This window comes from Hipposideros armiger, unplaced genomic scaffold (genome assembly GCF_001890085.2).
Source record: "Hipposideros armiger isolate ML-2016 unplaced genomic scaffold, ASM189008v1 scaffold_69, whole genome shotgun sequence".
Lineage (NCBI taxonomy): Eukaryota > Metazoa > Chordata > Mammalia > Chiroptera > Hipposideridae > Hipposideros > Hipposideros armiger.
In genome coordinates, this window is record NW_017731419.1 from 772512 (window position 1) to 792758 (window position 20247).

The following is a 20247-nucleotide window of genomic DNA, read 5'->3' on the forward strand; positions in this document are numbered from 1 at the left end:
GGGGACATGTCCAAGGACAGACACTGGGCACACCCAGGCTAGGATCCAGTTCCCATCTCTCATCAACACAGGCTTCGGCTGCCAAAAGTGGGAGGTGGGCAACTTGGGCCAGTCACATCGCCTCTCTAAGCCTCGACTTCCTTGTCTAGAAAATGGGTATATGACACCATCTTCAAGGGTTTATGAGATGAAGGTAATATGAACATAAACTTCTTTGTACACAGTAGGTGGCCCATAACTGATGGCCATTAGCCATTATAGTTATCTCAAAGAGGAGGGTGTGTTTAACTTCCTTTTCATTTTAAGTTTTGACTTTTTAAGTCATCACCATGGACAGGTCCTGCCTCTGGGTCTCTAATTTTCTACCCCTCACCTGACCAGCCTGCTCTCACCTCCCTCTTGATCCCGGTCATCCCACATCACATGCCTGGCGCAGGTTTGCTGAGGGTGAGAACCCCCCAGTTTTGCAGAGTTCCCCACCAGTCCCCTGCTCCACTCTTCCTTCCTTAAATTCCCCAAGACGGCGAACCAAAACAAGGATTTAATTGTTGGTGTGAACCAGTAAGTTTTCTGCTCCCTCCAAAGCATGCTAGCCTCCGGGTTCCGCGGCCTCCAAAGTGTGCTAACTACTAGCCTACACTCCCTCCAAAGCGCATTAACGACCAGTCCACAGTGTCTCGGAGGCTTATTAACCACCATGCCTCCAAAGCGCACACCACGCTGCCTCCAAAGTGAGTGAACCACTAGTTCACACCGCCTTCAAAGCGCGCTGGCCCTGGCCATACTCCCCCAGTTGCGCTCCCCTACCTGGACCACGCTGGGCGCCTTGTCGCCAGCGGGCACGTCGTTGAACCTGTTAGAGGGTGGCGGGGCGGGCGGGTGTGGGCCGTTGCCGTACTGGCACGAGAAGCAGGACTCGCCGTTGCAGCCGAGGTCCATGAGGAACTTGAGCAGCGACAGGTACTTCATGGCGAACATGATCGTGGCGGGGAAGGCGGTCGGGTGTGTGGCGATGTAGGCGTCGATGTTGGCGCCGTGGTCTAGCAGCAGCTGCATGGTGCGCAGGCAGCCGTGGCGGATGGCCACGAGCAGGGGGTTGATGACGTCGCGGTTAGGGTCGGCGCCGGCCAGCAGCAGCAGCTCGGTGGCATACACGTTGTTGTTGACCACCGCGAAGTAGAGCGCGGAGCTGCGGCGGTCCTCGTAGAGGCGCGCGCGCTCGGGCGCCAGCGGCGCGTTCACGTCGAAGCGCGCGCCCAGCAGCGTCTCGAGCACCGCGTCGTTGTTGCGCTCGGCCGCTAGGTGCAGCGGGCTGATGCCGCTCCGGCGCACGCGCGTGCGGCTGGTCACCGGCAGCAGCATCTGCACGATCCTGAGGGCGGGGCAGGCATGCGTGGGTCACGGGGCGGCCGGCACGTTGGGGGCAACCCAGCCAGCAGGGGGCGCTGAGGGGCCAGGCTCGGCCACGCACAGCTACCGTGTAGGGTTGCTAGGGATGCACGAGCCCACCAGCAGGGGCCGCCGAGTAGCCAGCCATTCTCACAATTACCACTTTGGGGAGGGTGAGTCTGCTGCTATCCCTACTTCACAGATAAGGAAACTGAGGCACAGAGAGCTCTAATTACCTCCCCAAAGTCATATAGCCAGTAAGAGGTGAAGCTCGGTGACCAAGAGTCACCTCCCCTGTCCTTTAAGTCTCAACGCCTCTTACCTTGAAGTCTGACTCTAGCTTCTCCTGGGCTCTCTGCCCTGCCTGTGGCCTGGAGTGGGTTGATCAGCCCTTGCTGAGGCTGGAGATCCCTGGCTTTGCTCTCTCCTTCCGAATCAGGCACTGTCCACAGCACTTAACCTACACCAATCTGTTATACCCTCCCAATAGTCCTATGAGGTGGTACTAGTATTAGCCTCATTTACAGATGAGGAAGCAGAAGCCCAGAGAGGGTATATGACTTGCCCAAGGACACACAGGCAGTAAGTAATGGAGCCAGGATTTGAACCCAGAGAGTCTGATTCCTCCTAGAGTGACGGCCATACTCGTAACCACTTCCCCACTTCTTGTGTAGCAGTCAGGGTGACAGCCGATATGTCAGGATGTGGCATTCTTCATGATGCATTAACTTACCTGCCCCCTTTGCCTTCCCTGCAGCCCTGTGGGGTAGCCAGAGCCGGCCCGTGGCCTACCTTTTAACCGATGTGGCTCAGAGAAATAAAGAGACTAATCAAAGTTTCTAAGCAGTTCTGGGGGCTGGACCCCAGGACTCTTGACCCCTGGTCTTTGTTCTCTTCCTCTAGACCCTTGCCACCTGCAGGAACAAGCTCCTGTTGTGATTCCAGACCCTAATCTGTCTAATCCCTGATGACAGGTGCCCTCACTGCCCCATGTGGGCTCCAAGGAGGTGGCCATGGCAGGGCGAGCGGGTGCCACCAGGCCTGTTCCCACGCCTCTTTGCCTCCTGGCACGGTGACTTCCCCACTTCCTGGAAATCTGATGCCAGCGACCTCCTGCTAGGATCTCAGTTGGAAAGTGTTATTATTGTTAGTAACGCTGTGTTTGTCTAAAATCTGCCTCTAAAACCTCAAAAGGAAATTCACACACCCAGGGGGGCTAATTGCCTCCTAATTTTTATTTGTGCAGGCACAGGAGGCCTGACCTCGCTCTGTAGAGGTGCTGGTCAAAGGCAGAGCTGGGGCCTCACCCTGGACGGAGGCCATTTGCAACAAATGCTCGCTAACAGCCGTAACCTGCCCAAACTCGGGAAAGAACATCGAGAGGGACTGCCCGGGGCTGCTGGCCAGATGGGGCTGGTATCTCTGGCAGGTCACAGCTGGTCTCCAGCAACCCCCTGCTGAACTGAGGAGGAGTGGCAGAAAGCTGGGAACATGACTGGATGCTGCCCAGAGTCCCGAAAGCATCATCTTAATAATGCAGTAAATTCATCTTTCTGTCATACGCTTCTGTAGGACTTTGCCAATCTGAACGTAAATTTGTAATGGACGGGGTCTGGAGATCAGTGTGTCCAGCCCTCCCCCTTCATAGAGGGTAAAACTGAGGCCCGTTTGTGGATGAGGTTGAACAAGAGGTGAATGGCAAAGCCAGGCCAGAATGTAGGTGTCTACCATGCCCAGGACCTGGCCTTTCCAGAATGCCCCAGTCCTCTACCACTAAGGAATGGCCGTGTTGGTGGCCTCACTGCGTCTCATTACCTCTCTCCCCAAACCCATTTTGTGGGATGGAGGACAGGCTGGGGCCTTTCCACTTCTCCCACGGGAAGGTCCTGGGACTAGAGCACTATTGCTCAAAGTGTACTTTATGAAGAACAAAGGTGCCCATTGCCTGATAGAACCCTCAGGTCTAAGAGGCCAGTTGCCTGCCCCTCCCCCTTTCCCCAGTGTTGGGGCTACACCAGCTCAGGCCCTGAGACCAGAGCAAACCCAGGTCAGGGCTGTTCCAAGGAGGCTCAGAGCAGCAGCTCAGCAGGTGACCTTGGACTCCAGTCCCAATAACTGGGCCCCTGCCTTGATCTTGGGAGCCACCAGTAACTGAACCCCATTCTCTTTCTTTGCTCCAGGCCCTGGCTCTTGCCCAGATTCTAGTTTCTTCAAGGCTGCAGCCCTGCCATGCCACCTCTCCCACCTGAACCCCAGCCAAGGGGCAGGGAACAGAGCAGAGTTTTGAACCCAAGCAGGCTAGCAGTGTGGAGGTCCCACCTGGGGCAGAAGACCTGGGTTACACCATCAGCTTTGCCTCTCCATGCTGGGCCATCTCAGGCATGTCACTTAAACTCTCTGAGCCCCACATCTATAATAGAAGGGTAATTAGTCATAATAATAATGATGAAGATGAGGATGAGGATGACAGCTACCTTTAATTGAGCCCCTATGAGTTGTTGTGAGCACTTTCCCTTCCTAAATAATAATTGCCATAATATAGCTGAGCACTTGCTGTGTTCCAGGCACCATTCGAAGTGCTTTACCCAGTTAGCTCATTTAATCCTGAAACTGATCCTATGAACTAAATACTTTTATCTCATTTACTCTTTGTAACAAGGCTGCCTGTGTTACAAAACACAATGGAATAATACTTTCACTGTGCCTGCTTTTGAGGATAAAATGAGATCTTACACATTAAGCTGATTGGCACATAGTAGGCACTCAATAAATGATGGCTGTTGATTCAAGCTGAAACTTGAAGACCTCCAGGGTGATTGTAGCACACTGCCCTGCTACTCCAAACGTGGAGGCGTTCTGGGTCACCGGGTCACAGTGGTGTGACCTTTGTCAGCATTCAGTGTAAATTTGACTGTGGACTTGACTTTCACAACGGAACCAGTCGCCCACAGACAGCTCCTCTGCCAATACCACTGAGCTGCTCTGTGTCAACCCATGTGTGTGCGTGTGCGTGTGCGTGTGTGTGTGTTGGGGGGGAATCACCTCTTCTCTGAGCCTTTGTGATGCTCATGCTGGAGCCAGCCAAGGTCTACCAATGGAACATCTGCCTGAGGGGGTTCCCAAGGGCACAGAGGGCCTCCTGCCCAGGAGGGATCCTTCTGGGGGCAAGTCTGAAGCTTTTCTAGGAGATGCTGGGAGCTGAAATGGGGACCACTTCCTCTGTGAAGGAGGAAGGGCAGACACACACAGCTCCATGCAGACTACTGCACTAAACGAGCGTGTCCAGCTGTCTCTGGGTCTTCAGGCACAGAGTGGAGCTTGCTGAGGATGCAAACTGCCAGTTCTCAATCGCAGTGCAACTCGGAATCGCTCAGGGAATCACTGAAAATGCGGATTCCTGGGCCCTGCTATCCAGATTCTGATTCAGCAGGTTGGGAAGGTGGCTGGGAGTCTGCTGTAGGTGATCTGCACATCATGCCTTGAGAAACATGGATGCAAACCCTTATCATTCCCCCAGAAGACACAGCCAACCAGCCTCCTGCAGGGGCTGGAGGTGGGGAGAGGGTCCTGCACCCAGGATCTCCCCTCGTATTTTCTGAGGCTTTGAGCTCTGAGCCTCAGTGTCCCTTTTAATTAATAGAGATACTAACTTGCTTGGGAACATACTTTATAAGCTGTGTTTTAATTCAATGTATTTAATATTCTTTATTCTGCCTTTTTTTTTCCAGAAAGAGTTTTAAGTGGCTTGCAAAGGTAGTACAAATTAGAAGGAAAAGAGAAAGAATATTTAAGAACAAGGGGGTCAGAAGCGAGCCCCAAAATGCAAGTCTGTGTTATGTGTCAGCCGCAAAATAGACTCTAACACACTGGTTCTCCACTGGGCTGCACAGTGAAGCCACCTGGGTGGCTTTTAGGGACCCTGCACCTCCAGCTGGAAACTCAGACTGCTGACATCAGCATCCCTGAGGGTGAGTGAGACCCAAGTATCTGGATTTTAGGGCCTCCAGGGCTTTCATTGTGTAGCCAGGGTTGAGAACCACTGGTTTCGATGTTATTCTAAATTCAGCTAAGGAATTCTGGGGCATCTGCTCCTGTCTAACACAAACAGTTTCTTCATAAATCTATCTTTGGTGTTGAGCTTTAATCTCATAAGTTCCCTTTGCTAACCTGGAAATGAAAATAGGCAAAAGTGTGCCTTGGAATTGACTGAGACTTTGGGATCTTGGGGCTCTTTCTCAGCCATGTCCGTAGGTCACACCCTCCAGTTAAATGCCTGAAGAGATGGCACCAACTGGCGGACATTGAGACCAGCTGCTGGGCACACCTTTCCATGCTACGGATGGGCAAGGTGTTTGGGCAGGTGGCCGAGTGTAGAACGCCTATGGAATGTTACATCAACTCCCCAAGCAGCCTATGGGAGGTCAGCGTGGAGAGGGCCATTAGAGGCCACATGCCCAAGGAGTGAGTCAAGGGCTGGCCTGGCCATGGGCGCTGCCAGGTGGCAGAAGCTGCTGGGAACCCGGCTTTAACCCTTTGTTGAACAGCCCTCAAAAAGTGGCCTAGCCCCTCTCAGCCTTGAGGGTCAGAAGGAAATGGGGCCTGGGAATGGATAAGGACCGAGCAGGGAAACCATCTTGGGAGTCAGCATGAATCCACAGCAGAAAACTCTGGGCAATGTAAACCACTCATCGAGGTGGTTCCAGGGAGGACCAGCCTTGCTCCCTGGTCATCCTTAGGCACCCCCAGTGCGCCTTCAAACTCCCCTCCAGCTGGGGCCAGACACCTGGGTCTACTGGGTGGGACTGAAGGATGCCAAGGACAAGCCCAGCTCTGCCACTCTCTGCCAAACCATTTCCCACCACTGGCCTCAGTTCCCTCCTCTGCAAATCAGAGGCTGGATTAGATCAATGATCCCCCTGAAAGTATGGCTGGGCTGTATCTGGTTGGGGATCTTTTCAAAGATAGAATTTGGGTTCCTACTCTTTTGAAGATTTTAGTTCAGTGGTTCTGGGATGTGTCATTTAAAAAGTATAGCTCAGAGGGGCCAGCCGAGTAGATCAGTTGGCTAAGAGTGCAAGCTCTGAGCAACAGGGTCGCCGGTTCGATTCCCGCATGGGCCACTGAGCTGCGCCCAAGCTGAGCTGCTACTGAGCTGCCAACAGATGGCAGGATGGCTCAGTGGATAGAGCGTGTGCTCTTAGCAACCAGGTTACCGGTTCGACTCCCCCATGGGATGGTGGGCTACACCCACCGGCAACTAAGATTGAACACGGTACCTTGAGCTGAGCGGCTGCGAGCTACTGACGGGCAGCCAGATGGCAACTGGACTTGGAGCTGAGCTAACTGCGCCCTCCACAACTAAGACTGAAGGACAACAACTTGGCTGTTCCCCTTCCCCAATTCCCCAACAAAATCTTAAAAAAAAAAAAAGCTCAGAGTGGCTATGCTGTACAGGTAAGTATGGGAAGCCACTGGGCCAGGAGATTTCTAAGGGGCAGCCCCTTCCCTCTCTTTCACTCTTTGTGTCTCTCTAGGGTCAGGCTCCAGATACACCATGTTCGTTGACTGATGCTGGATCTTCCTGGAGCTGAAGGGAAGATGCCGTCTCACCCATCACCACTGCCTGACTTGTTTTCTTCCCTCCACTGGCAAAACTGAGAGATGACGGAATGCACTCTGTCTGCACAGAGGGAGGGAGTGCAGACCCTCTGAGCACCTCCTCGTGGCAGACACACTGCTGGGTGCTGATTGCCATGGCATATCCCTGCATGCCCCTCTCACTAGTCCCCACAACAACCCATGAGTCAGCTGTGACTACCTCCCATTTTGTAGAAGAGGAAAGTGAGGCTCAGAAAGGTTAAGCAACATGCCCCATGGCCTCAGCAGGAATTCAAATCCAGATCTGTCTGCCTCACAGTCTACTGTGTGGTCCAAAGAAGGCAGGTTCTCCCCTGCGACATGTCAGATGTGGGGCGCGAGGGCCACCACTAGGCTGGAAGCATTGGTTGGTCACCAGTGTCGCCTGCCTGCAGAGCAGGGCCTGAGGCTCTTAGCGTCTCTGCTTCATTCTCTGGAATGTCACTTTCACCCTCCTTTCCTTCTGCCTTCGAGAAGACAGCCAGCACCCACAACGTGTAGCCATCTGTTTCTCCCTGCTGAGGACAGGGCTGTGTTTCCCAAAGTGTGTCATCTGGGGTACACAAGGTAGGATCTTGGGTGAAAAGGTTTTTTATTAATTATAACTTGGTAATTTTAACCATTTAATAGTGCGATAAATGTTTCCTTCTGAAAACAAATTCATTTTAGGTAAAAATGCCTTGAAAGGAAAATGCTAAGCAATGAGAGTATAGGTGTCTCAAATCAGGAAGAAAGTCTGTGAACGGTCAAAGTGTGGAGACACTGGTGGATGGAAATTACCAGGTCCTGTGCCTCCATCCCAGGCAGGTGGGGTTCCACCTCTTGGGCAAGTCTTCCCCGCCCGCCAGCTACTGGTGGTGCTGGTGGATGTTTAAAGCTGGCTCGGGGTGGGGTGGGGGGAGGCCCTGATTTGTAGCATTCGCCATTTCCTGTGGTGTAAATATTCTCCCCGTGGCCGTTTTAGGCCACCAGCATGAACAAACATATTGGCTCCCGTGAGCTGGGGTGGGCTGCTGTAGCATACGTCTGCTTCCAGCCCACTCCGGCCTCTCCTCTAGGACCACCACGGAGCTTAGTTCTTCATGCTCTTTCATTATGTCATAAATGTGTGTGTGTGTGTGTGTGTGTGTGTGTACACACACATGTGCATAACCCTCCCACCAGATCACTCCCTGAGAACGTCAGCTTCTCTCATCTCACTCAAAGTACCCAGGCAGAGTAACTGCTCAGTAAAGTCTGGCTATTATCATTGGTATTATTTGTGTTATTGTGGGTACCCCTTGCATGCTTGCTGATTGCCTGAGAGGTTATCTTTGCATCCCCACCAGAAATATCCATTAGTCCAGACTCATATCTGGTGCCCTGAGTGGAACTCCTGTAGATGTGACATTTGGAGTAGGTGAGCTCCTGCCATCCACGAGCTGTGTGACCTTGGGCAAGTCACTCAGCCTCTCTGTGTCTTAGCTCCCTCATTTGAAAAACAAAGATAATAGTATCTACCTCTGTAGATTCAATCAAAGTAGAGTTTCCAAAGCATTGAACCAGTTAATAATAGAAAGTGCTGGTAAGTGCTGCATAGGTTTTCTCTGTTATTATTGTTGCCATTACTGAGGGCATTCACCCTCGCTTGCTAACTGCTGAGGGCTTTTCCTGTTTTCCCCAGAGGTGCCCTCCTCTCTGGCCTGGGCCTTCCTAATCCTGTGGGCAGGACAGCTGGAGCCCCCCGGGGTGGGCTGGGTGGTGGTGCAGGGCCTGGGCTGACCTGTAGTTACCCTTCTTGGAGGCCACGTGCAGCGGGAGCATGCCGTCCTTGTTGGCTTTGTTGGCGTCGGCGCCCTGCGACAGCAGAAACTCCACCACCAGCTCGTGCTCGTTCTTGCAGGCCTCGTAGAGGGCCGAGGCGCTGTCGCTGGCCTGCGTGTTGATATCAGCGCCTGGTGAAGGAGAGGCAGGTCAGTGAGTGATCAGGGCGGTCACTGTCCCCGATGTAATATCCACGTCGGACTGTGCCAACCACCATGACACACGGGATCATTTGGCAGTGACCCTTGGAAAGGAGGGGTCCAACTGGGAGGACCCCCAGCTTGCTTCTGCAATACTGAGACCCTGGCCTGCCAGTCTGAGCAGAGGCCGCCTAGAGGCAAAAAGCTGCCATGATGACGCTGGCATTCACTGAGCACTTACTACGAGTCAGGCCCCGTACTTTACCTGTGCTACCTCTAAGAATCCACAGCATAACCCTGTGCGATCAGTTCTGCTCTTAGCTCTGCATTACAAACAAGGACACGGAAGCACAGAAAGCCTATGCAATTGCCCCAGATCACCCAGCTCATAAGCGAAGAGCCAAAATTTGAACCCAAAGGGTCTGATGGCAGAGGCTAAGGCAGATGGTCTGAGGGCAGAGGCCACACTCTTAACCCTAACTCCATGACTCCATGAAAAAGGATTCAGGCCCTGCACTGAAGAAGGCCCTCACAGCTCTTAGAGAGTACAGAGCCTCCTAATAAAGAAAAACCCCAATGAGTTTATTAATTGAGATTTGTACTTCTTTGCCTTCCATTTCCAGAAATAAGAAAAGAATCACTTTCTGTCTCCCCTGAAGAAACCACTACACCATGCTGATAGGAGGAGGAATCATGTGACAGTCTCCCTTCAGCCCAATCTCCTATACCTTCTTCATCTCCTAGTGGTGATGGAGAAACCTGATGTGCACTCAGGTTTGTCTGCAAAACTAGCTGCAGCCTGTTCACCAGTCCCTCCTTATGCTGGAAGCAAATAGAACTGAGACAGCAGTGGAAGGTCAGTAAAGGCTGAAATCAAAATCACCTGTCAACCACAGCTCCCCTCTCTCTGGGCATTCTGCTTATCTCAGTCTTTGTGCTAATTTTTAATTTCTGTTGACTGATTTCTGGTCTAGTGGGATGAACACAGGCTTTTGTGACAGACAAGGACCAGGCGAAGTTTCTGTTTCATGGCTTGTAACCTCTGTGGCCTCAGGCAGACCTTAGGCGTCTCATTTTCTCATCTGTGGATCAGGAATAATAGTACCTACCAATTGGAGTCACTGTGACAAGTAATAAGTAAATATCTGCTATGGACTGAATGTTTGTGTCCCCCCTCCCCCCAAGTGCATAGGTTGAAACCAAAACCCCAATGTGATGGTGTTAGGAGGTGGAGCTTTTTGGGAGGTGATTGGGTCAGGAGGGTGGAGCCCTCATGAATGGGATTTGTGGTTTTATAAACGGGACCCCAGAGAGTCTCTCACTTTTCCAACATGTGAGGACACAGTGAGAAGATGGCTGTCTATGAACCAGGAAATGGGGCCTCACCAGACGTCAAATCTGCTGGCACCTTGACCTTGGACTTCCAGCCTCCAGAACAGTGAGACATAAGCTGTCCCTGAGCCACTCAGCCTGTGGTGTCCTGTGATAGCCGCCGGAATGGACTAAAATAACGGAGTTCCTGCACGGTGCCTGGCCCAGAGGAGGTGCTCAGCAAATGGCAGTTTTCCAGGGCAGAGGGACCCTGGGCACAGAGGCTGCTTTTGCCCTCCTGAGGGAGAGTCAGCCAGCAGCCCTAACCCCAGGAGCTCTCGAAGTCAGGCACTCTGGAAGCCTGCACCTCGCCAGCAAAGCCACCCGCTCACACAAGAAAAATATTTGGATTTGAAAATGGACTCAGCCCACAAAGGGAACCGACCCTGACTCAGAGTGTCAGCAGGAGAGCTCGGCAGATGTTCCGTTAGCCGGTTCCCCACCCGCTGAGCACCCTGCCCTTCGCCCAGCCTCCTGGCCTGGGCTCCCAGGGTCCTGCCTGTGCCCCTTTGTTCTCAAGCTGGTCAGTCCACGTTCGTCCTTGGCTGCAAGGAAGTGCCTTGGGTCTGTTGCCCTCACTGCTCAGGCGCATGCTGAGTAAGTGGACACTTATCTGAGTAAACCTACGATGGCCATTCTGGAGGCCTGGGTGGTGTGGCGGAGTGCAAAGAGTGTGCAGTTTGGGGTCAGATGGACGCGGTCAGAATCCAGGCTCTTGCTATGACCAATCATTTAACCTCTGGGCCTCAGTCTCCTCATCTACACAACGTGGTGAGGACACTACCTACCTCATATGGCTGTGGAGAAAACCCCATTGGCCTAATCTGTGTTCACACGTAGCACAGTGTGGCACACAGCAGGTCCTCAACAAATTATTCCAGTTCTGCCCCAGGGCTTGGCTTACCTGTGGCTAGAGAAGGGGGGTTACTTCCCAAGGAGACAGAAAAAGAAAAATCAAAGGTGATCTCGGGGGAGATCAGAATATAATGCCCTTTAACCAAAAGAATGTCTGCCATCGTCTCGGGATCTTTTGCTACTGGGACGTCATAATGCAGACAATATTATTTTATTTTGTTCCTTTAAGTGAACAAAGATTTTTCACAGGCAAAGAGTACAATGCCCTGGGTTCAAATTTTAGCTCTGTCACTAATTGGCTGTGTGATCTTGGACAAACCACTTTCCCACCCTGGTCCTTGGTTTCATCCACTATAAAATGGGAAGGTGCTCTCGAGTTGTCTGAGGTTCCTTCCGGCCCTGAAATGTGACGCCATGGAAAGAGAAGTGGTTGGGGTGTCAGGAGACCAAGAGCCTGGCTAGTGCTAGCATTAATTTGCTATGTAGCTGTAGAGAACTCACTTCCCCTTTCTGGGCCTCAGATTCCTCATTTGTAAAACAAGGATGTTGGGCTAGATTAGAGATGACACATACGTGGCATGTGTTCCACTCTCCCCCAAGTTTGTCACTAATCGCAGGCATCACTAGTGGATCTCAACACATTTCCTGCAGAGCCTAGACAGAGCTTCAGAATCCTTCTTAACACAACACTCCAAGAAGACCCTACCACACAACCAGAGTATACCTACAAGATGATGCCTAAACTTGCCTTCCCTTAGAGCTGATCTCTGAGACCTTTCCCAGCTGTGGCCCTTGGGGACTCCATGACCAAGGGGCCCTTAGCACTCACCGTGCTTGGCCAGGAATCTCAGCGCCTCCAGCTGCCCACTCTGGGCAGCCACAAACAAGGGGGTGATGCCGTAGGCATTCTTGGATTCCACCTTGGCGCCTCCGCTCACCAGGATCTCCATGACCTCCAGGTCATTGCGAGAAACAGACTCGTGCAGAGCCGTCCAGCCTCGGTTGCAGCGATGGTTGGTGTCTGCATGGTACTGCACGAGGATCCTCACTGCATCCACGTTCTTGCGCTCGCAAGCTGTGCCCAGGCAGAAGCAAGATGGTCAGCAGGGTCCCTGGCAGGACCCGGTCAGCCAAGACTTCACTCGTTCATTTGTCCATTCACTCATGCACTCATCAGCCATTCATTCAACAAATATCCATTGGGTCTGGATTAAGTTTTAGTGTCTGCATTAAACCTAGTATATACAACTAAAAGTAATAATCATACTAATAGGAGCAATAGTCATACTACTATGACTAATAATAGTCATACTAATATTTGATGATGTGTGTGTAGCACTGGTTATGTGCCAGGCACTGTTCTAATCACTTTACATGATTAACTAGTTTAGTTCTCCCAGCCATCCTTAAAGGATGCGGTGTTATTATCCCCTTTCATGGATGATGAAAAATGGGGCACAGAGAGGTTAAGTGACTTGCCCAAGGTCACACAGATAGTAAATGGCAGAACTGGGATTCAAACCCAGGTCGCTGGGTCCAGAGTCTCTATCCTCTAGAATGTTCCAGGATGCCCCAAACTCGTCCCCCTTCCCAGTGTTGTTGGCTTCAGTCTTCCACATTGCCAAGGCCAGAAGAGAAGGAGAAGGGCAGTGTCATATTCCTGCTCAAAACCCCTCCTCAGGCCGGCCAGGTGGCTCAGTTGGTTAAGAGCTCACGCAAGAGTGCGAGCTCTGAGCAGCAGCGGTTCGATTCCCGGCCTGAGCTGAGTTGCTGCTGAGCTGCCAACAGGTGGCAAGATGGCTCAGCTAAAAAAAAAAAAAAAGAAAAAAAGACAGTGCCTGGCATATAGTAAGCGCTCAATAAATGCCAGCTGTTGTGTTTATTCAGATTTTTTTACTCTTGGCACTTGCTAGGTAGCCAGCGTCCTTGGATATTGTATGGAGTCAGTCAGGAGTTTTTAGTTCTATTAAACATCTCAGAGGTCCAAACTCTCTCATACCATTTTGCTTTAGCTTATGCCGTGCCCCTGCTTATCTAGCTGGTAAATCCCTCCTGTTCGGGCTCAGCTCAGGCAGCCCCTCCTGTGGGTACTCTTCTCCCATGTCAGGGCCCCTTCCACATGCCCCCAGGTACCTTGAGTCAAGCTCTTCATTGCCCTTAGCTGACTGTTGTCTCTGTGAGTCAATGCCCACTTGACTGGGAGAGCACTTGGGCATGGACTGTATCTTTTCATCTCTGAGCCCTCAGTGCTCTGCACTGTGCTCGGCCCATGGGAGGACTTGGGAAATGTGGACTGAATACGTGCACAAATGAATGATTCAATTACCTAAGCGATACATCTGAGTGAGGGCGCCCCTTCAAAGTAGACTCCTTGGTGGGGTGGGGGTGAGAGTGGGGTTATGCATCTCAGGAGCAATGCTCCCAATTGCCCACCTAGCTTTTGGAACCCTTCCGCCAGGGGGGCTCACCTTTGTAGAGTGGTGTCTCTCGTGACTTGTTGGAGATGTCGGGCTCAGCCCCAGCCTGGAGCAGGGATTGGAGACAGTCCAGGTGTCCCCTGCATGTAGCCAGGTAAAGGGCCGTTTCCTCCTGCAGGGTGCGCTGGTCGATGGTTGCTGGATATGCTGGGGAGGACAGATGGGGACATTCATGAAGGAGGAAGATACCTGCCTCTTCCCCAGCATAGAAGGGCCATGATTTCCTCCAAATTCTGAGGACAGACTTGTGTGGCATCTGCCTAAATTTACCAAGACTGCCTTCATCATCTTGGCCCTGGACTCAGTACCGTTTACAGTGCTGTTTCAGCTTCCTGGTCCTATTAATGCCACCTCCTCTGGGAAGCCTTCCCTGGTTGAGCCCCTCCTCTGGATGACCCTGTCCTTTCCTTACACTCCCTTCCAGCCACTGCCAGCAGCTCAGTCTCATACAGCTATTTCTGCCGTGGAGTGTGGTGGGCTGTCTCGGGTTCGTGCTCCCTGCAGGTGTGACCTTTCCACACCTGGCTTGGGGGGAAGCCGAGGCTCAGAGAGCAGGTGTGATTTGCCGAGGCTCCCACAGCTGTGGGAGACGGCCTTGGCGGGCACAGGCACAGCTGCAGTATTTTCCACACCAAATCAGCCCCTGGAACATTCTAGAATAAGCTGGCAGTAGCTCTGCCAAAAGTCAGCCCTCTCTCCTTCTTTTTCTAGGAATTAGTCTCCCTTGTCCTGAGAAACCTGGGGAGGTTGGGGCGGGGAGCGGGCGTGGGGGGCAGGTTGTTGGGAGCGGGGAAAACAACTCATTTCTGCCGCTCCCAACTTGATGACTTTAACTCTGCAATGAAGGTGATGGATGACCTTGCCTTGCCCCCTCACCTAGCTTGTGCTGGGCAAAGACCATGAAGCTCCAGAAGCAAGGAGGCCGTGCCCTTGAGACCCGCTCCCACCTCTGGCTGCACCCACATCGGCGCCTCACCTCGCTGCAGGGCCTTCAGGCAGCTCAGCTGGCCGTAGTAGGCCGCCTCGTGCAGCGGCAGCCAGCCGTCCTTGTTGGGCTCTGTGAGGTTCTTCCCCGCCTTGATCATAGCCTTCAAGGCCTCTTCATCGTCTTCCTTGATGACCTTTAGCACAGGGTCCATGGGCCTGTGAAAGCAAGGAGTGGGTCACTCCTCAGGACACAGGCAGGACAGAGGCAGGGCCTCCCAGAGGGGAAGCAGGGGCTGCGGGTGGCCAGGAGCAGCGCCAGCTGCGGGATCACTCCGCCCTGCTGGTCTGGACAGGTGCTCAACCCCTTTGCCGCCAATGTCCTCCGCAATAAGGAGAATAATCTTCCCTAACCCACATGGGTATGCCCTGGGAACTGGACTCTGACCTCGGCCCTGACCTTGGCCTCTCCAGCCCTCAACTCCATCACAGCTTCCCCAGCCTGGCTGCCCAGGTCAGCCTCTTCCTGCCTCCAGTCATAAGCCCTCATATAATCACCAGACTTTGTATGTCTTTGAATAATTATCTGGTCACTGTTTGTCTCCCCCACTGGACTATGAGCTCCAAGAAAACAGGGACAGTGTCTTTCTTTTATCCCTCATGATTTAATTCCCAGGGCCCAGCTCAGTGGCTGGTCCATAATAGGTGCTCAATAAATATTTGCTGTGAGAGAGAGAGAGAGAGTGAGGGAGGAAGGGTGGGAGGGAAGAAAGGAAGGAAGGGAGGAAAGAAGGAAGGAAAGAAGGAAGGAAGGAAGGAAGGAAGGAAGGAAGGAAGGAAGGCAGGCAGGCAGACATTCAGAACCTAGGAACACCAACGAGTATTTCACTCCTTCATCCCTTCCATTTCCAAAAAGATAGCCTCTTCCCTATCGGAGTTCTTCTTGTTTCTTTGGGAATTCTATTTATATCTTGTTCAAAACATTCTGTGCAGTGGCCTCCCTTGAGCGTTTGGAGGTCATACCGGCCTATAGGTAAGTGTGGGGGGGTCTGGATCAAGCCTTGCCAGCTTTTACCTGCCCTTGTGAGCATCCTGTGGCATTTCTACCTTTAATCTCCAAGTCAGGCACCAAGTAGGGGAAATCTGCTAAAAAACAGGCTGAAACATGGCAAGCTCCTTTACTCCCACAGATGGAAACCAAGGGTGCCTTTTAGATAGTGTTTTGGTGGCTGAAAGAGAATTAGAGGACCCTTCTGTCCTGAAGTTTTCAGTGGCTGCATTTAATGTCACACCAACTTTTAGCTGCTGAAAGACTTAAATCCTTGAAGGATTTATAAATCTGAAGGCTTTGTAACTTAAGACTTCTGAATGTCAAGAAGAATTTAAGCCTGATACAAATGATAACTTCTTTGCTTGACTCTTCAAAGCCACTTCATTTGTTTATTCATTCATGTGTTCGCTGGTCTCCCTTCCTCCCGTCCTTGGAGAGTCAGCGAGGACCACGACTGCTGACTCCCAGGTCCACTCCTGGGGGACACTCTCCCAGATGGAGAAGTGAGACAGGGCCCTCCCCACTGTCAGGGGCCAGGATAGGCCCTGAGGGTCCACAGGACCAGCCCCTACCCTCCCACCGCTTCCTCCAGCGTGAGCAGCATTTCCTCCTGACTCAGCTTCTCTGGTTTTTAATAGCGTCAGAGCACAGATGCCAGCTAAGTTACAGACCCACCAAGGACGACCGGTAACTGACCAGATAAGCCCTGAAGTCCCCATCAACGCCATCACTGTCACCTTGATGAATTCCTCTTATGAGCGGCCAGAGCAGCCCCTGTTGGCATCAGGAAAAGCCCCCGTGGGGTATGTGTTCCGTCTCCCTGGAAGGTCTGCTGGGGGACCCCAGCCGGAGCGAAAGGGAAGTGGGCTGGCTGTTCTCGTGGCCTTGGGGGTGTGCAGTGTCACGAGAACACTCTCAGGACCCGCTGCCCAGCTTGGGTCGCCTCCAAGCTGTGGTGCAAAGACCCTGGAGCTCTCAGGAGCACCAGCTGACGGCTTCTCTATGAGCTCAGCCAAAGTCCCCGCCCTGAAGGTGGGGGTGGCTGCTGCGGTGTCAAGCCATCAGAGACTAAGGAGCTGCACCGGATCCTGGAGGCCACTCTGTCCTCTCCAGCCTCTCTCACAGAGAAGGGCGACTCAGAGAGGCGCGGCGACTCACGGGCAGTCACACAGGAAGCGGCAGCAGCGCTGAGACCAGGACCTGGGTCTCCCTTCTCCACACAGTCAAACCTCACTGGCAGCACCAAGGGGGTGGGGGCCGCAGAGTTTGAAAAAGGCTGGGAAGGAGATGCAAAACATCGGCTAATTGCCTCCTCCCCTCTCGGCAACATATCTGAGCAAGGAAATAGGGGTTCCCGTCGTGGGGCCCCTCTTTTGCTTTTAGCTGCTTCTGGGGGTCACCCTGGGGAGCAGAGAAACTAACCACACAGCGCTATTTCTCAGGACACACCTAGCCCAGTACCCCGGTGCCAGGCAAACAGAACCCCTCCTGTAGCTGGGATTATTTCTGGATTTTAGCACCTGGCACTTAATAAATAAAGGCAACGAAGCAAAACAACCACCTCCCACCCCGTGGTGATGACAGGGAGAAACTGAGACAAACAGAGCGCATGGCTGTATGGCTGACTCATCACCTTCAGCTCTGAGCTCCTCTGGGCCTCTGTGGTCCTAGGGCCGGTTCCCCAGTCTCCTTTTAGCTGGGTCCTCAGATTTGGAGCCCTATGGGAGCCTAGCACACAAGGCTCATCCTGGGGGCATTGAGGGGTTCATGGCAATCCCAGCCTAGCTGGCAGTTGCTTGAAGACCCCAAGCCCAGCTTAGCAGGAGCAGCAGGGTATCAGGGGGACACACCTGGGAGGGGTGTGCCTTGGAGTTCCCTCCAGAGTGCTCCCCTTCCAGGGGGCTGGGGGCCTGCTTTCCACCCCCTACCCCCACCAACCCCAGCTGGGACAGTGAGCTTGGAGGGTCTCGCGGGCGGGCCAGGGGTCACTTACGCCAGCTGGGAGGTCTTGTTTCGGTTGTATTTCTGCATGACACCTTGGAACAGACCCATGGGGGCAGAGGCCGGCTGGCTCTCGGGAGGCACTGTCGACCTGGCGGGCGCAGGGCAGGAGTGAAAGAGGGAAAAATACTCTGCATACGAGAAGCGGGTCATGGCCAGAAGCAGGAATGAGGATGGAGGGAGAGCGAGGGGGAGAGACTGACAGACAGACGCAGGGCTCTGAACCAAAGCAGATGGCCGGGTCCTCTCTGTGTGTTGGACACAGCTGCTGTGTCTCGGATTATTTTTGGCCCTTGGAGGAAGCCCTGGGAGATTTAAATGACCATATAAGACAACAATGAGGTTAACCTCACCCCCACTCCTGCGATCCCCCTCCCCAGCCAACCACACAGGAGGCAGATACGAAGCAAGGTGACATTCTTCACCCAGGAGGATGTGAGGAGTGTCACCAGCAGGTCCTGGGTTGGATAAAGGCTTCATGGGGGTGGGGCGCCAGGGAGCAAAGCTGGGGAGCCAAGCAGCGTCTGTGCCTCCGGTCCCACCTTGCCGGCTCCTCACTAGAGAGGCACATGTCCCATGGTCAGGGACAAACAACATAAAGGTTACAGGAAAAGGATGCTAGAGCAGCGGTTCTCAACCTGTGGGTCGCGACCCCTTTGGGGGTTGAACGACCCTTTCACAGGGGTCGTCTAAGACCATGGAAAACAAAAAGATACTTACATTATGATTCATAACAGTAGCAAAATTACAGTTATAGAGTAGCAACGAAAATAATTGTATGGTTGGGAGTCACTGCAACATGAGGAACTGTATTAAGGGGTCGCGGCATTAGGAAGGTTGAGAACCGCTGTGCTAGAGGAAGGTCACTGGGGTCAGGGCTGAGAATCAGGTGGATTCAGGTTCCAATCCAGGCTCCGGCACTTCCTGGCCATGCGACCACGGACAGGTTGAACTTCTACGGGCTTTAGTTTCCAGAACAGCCCAGGCTCAGAGACCTGAGTGAGTGAACAGTATAATATAAAGTGCTTTGCAGGGGGCCAGGCATAGGGGTGCTGGACACGTGTCCACCATTAATTTTATCATTATTTTGCCTGCCTGAGCCTCAGTTTCCCCACCCCATCAGCCTGTTTTGAAGATGGAAGGGGTGAAAGGAGGTGTGGTAGCCACTCCACTGCTGTTGTAGCCTTGGAGCCTTTGCTGAAATGAACTTACGTGGGAACTCAGCGTGTCAAACAGATCTAAGAGGCCATCCTGGGAAGGAGGTGCAAAGTCTGGCCCCACCAGGCCCCTCCCCACTGGCCCTGAAAGCCCCCCGGGTTTGGTATGATTATCTGCACTCGCTCCTGGCCCTGGAAAGGGGAGATGCTGGGCAGGCTTCTGTCTCCCACATGACACTGGTGTCCTGGCCACCCTCATCATTGGTCCACGTGTGGACTCCCCTTTTTTTTTTTAATATCAATTGAATTTTATTACAGGTTGCTAAGCTCCAAGGCACATTGCTGTGTTGTGTTAACTGCATAAAAGACAAACAGAGCAGATTCTCCACGTGTAGAGTTTCGCTCTATTGTCCAAAAACATCCGTGCATCAATAAAGCAAAAACAAACAACACGTGACGATCCGACGATCAGTAGAAACAAACCCAGACATTTTCCCTCACAGGGTCGAGTGTTTGCAGCAAGGTAGTAAGCCCTGGTGAAAACCCACACACCAACCACCCTAACACTAGGCCCTCTCTCTGATGGCATGATAGTAACAGCAACAATGAGACAGTGAAGCTGGTGGGGGTAGCAGTGAGATGGCAATGATGACATCCGTTGTGATTGTGCCTCATGTCGATCACTAACCCCCTACTCCTTTGCAGCGGAGGAAACAGACGAACTGAATCCTTATCAACAACCCCTGCTTGGGCATGTGCCCCTCGCTAGGACCTGGGGATGCAGACCGATAGGACACTTTTTTGTGTGGATCCTCAAGCTGTTTGGGGGCCAGCAGGGTGGGAGACAGGACACACACACAACGGCAGAGCTGCAGGGATGGGGCTGAAAGAGGGTCAGGAGGACTTGTTCTGAAGCCCTAACGTTGGCGGTTAACTTGGCACTACAGGCGGGCAGGGTGCATGCTCAGTGCCACTGAGCCATGAGTCTCACGCTGGAGGGGAAGCCAGGCCCCTGACTTGGTTGCGTGCTTTTTCTGATCAAGGCTGCAGGCCCCACTTCCCCTCAGGCCCAGAGAAGGGGAATTCCCACCAAGAAAACCACCTGGGCTGTGTCATCAGAAGTGAGAGGAACCCGGCGGGATGTGGGCACAGGTCATGCCCTGGAGGAGGCCCAGGTAGGGCCCCATCCTTCCTATGGGCAGACAGACCAGGGGACAAGAGTGCAGCACCATCCCCTAGCTCCCAAGCCTTGTGATAGGCACATGGCACAAGGCATCTCATTTCATCATCTAGTCCACGTTGTGAAGGGGATGTAATTGGCTCCGTTTTGCAGATGAGAAAACTGAGGCTCAAAGAGATTTGCTTCCTCTAGCCTGCTTGGCGAACTCCTATTCATCCTGCAAAGCCCATCTCCTTGACTAAGTGAATGGACCCTTTCCTGT

At 52.9% G+C, this 20247-nt stretch overlaps 1 protein-coding gene across 6 annotated transcripts in view; it reads right to left on the minus strand.

The window, feature by feature from the left end:
• ASB2 (ankyrin repeat and SOCS box containing 2) overlaps positions 1-20247 on the minus strand; it is a 40576-nt gene that overhangs the window by 3448 nt on the left and 16881 nt on the right. For 2 of the 6 annotated variants that reach the window (XM_019642495.1, XM_019642493.1), the window contains exons 3-8: positions 17641-17739; positions 14649-14815; positions 13664-13819; positions 12025-12270; positions 8789-8960; positions 808-1372 (exon numbers count right to left, since the gene is read on the minus strand). In XM_019642495.1, the coding sequence (XP_019498040.1) occupies positions 808-1372; positions 8789-8960; positions 12025-12270; positions 13664-13819; positions 14649-14815; positions 17641-17739 (1405 nt within the window). Of the gene's footprint in view, positions 1-807; positions 1373-8788; positions 8961-12024; positions 12271-13663; positions 13820-14648; positions 14816-16343; positions 16924-17640; positions 18258-20247 lie in introns of those variants that run through there. The other 4 variants (XM_019642496.1, XM_019642491.1, XM_019642497.1 and 1 more) reach the window with 4 other exon arrangements.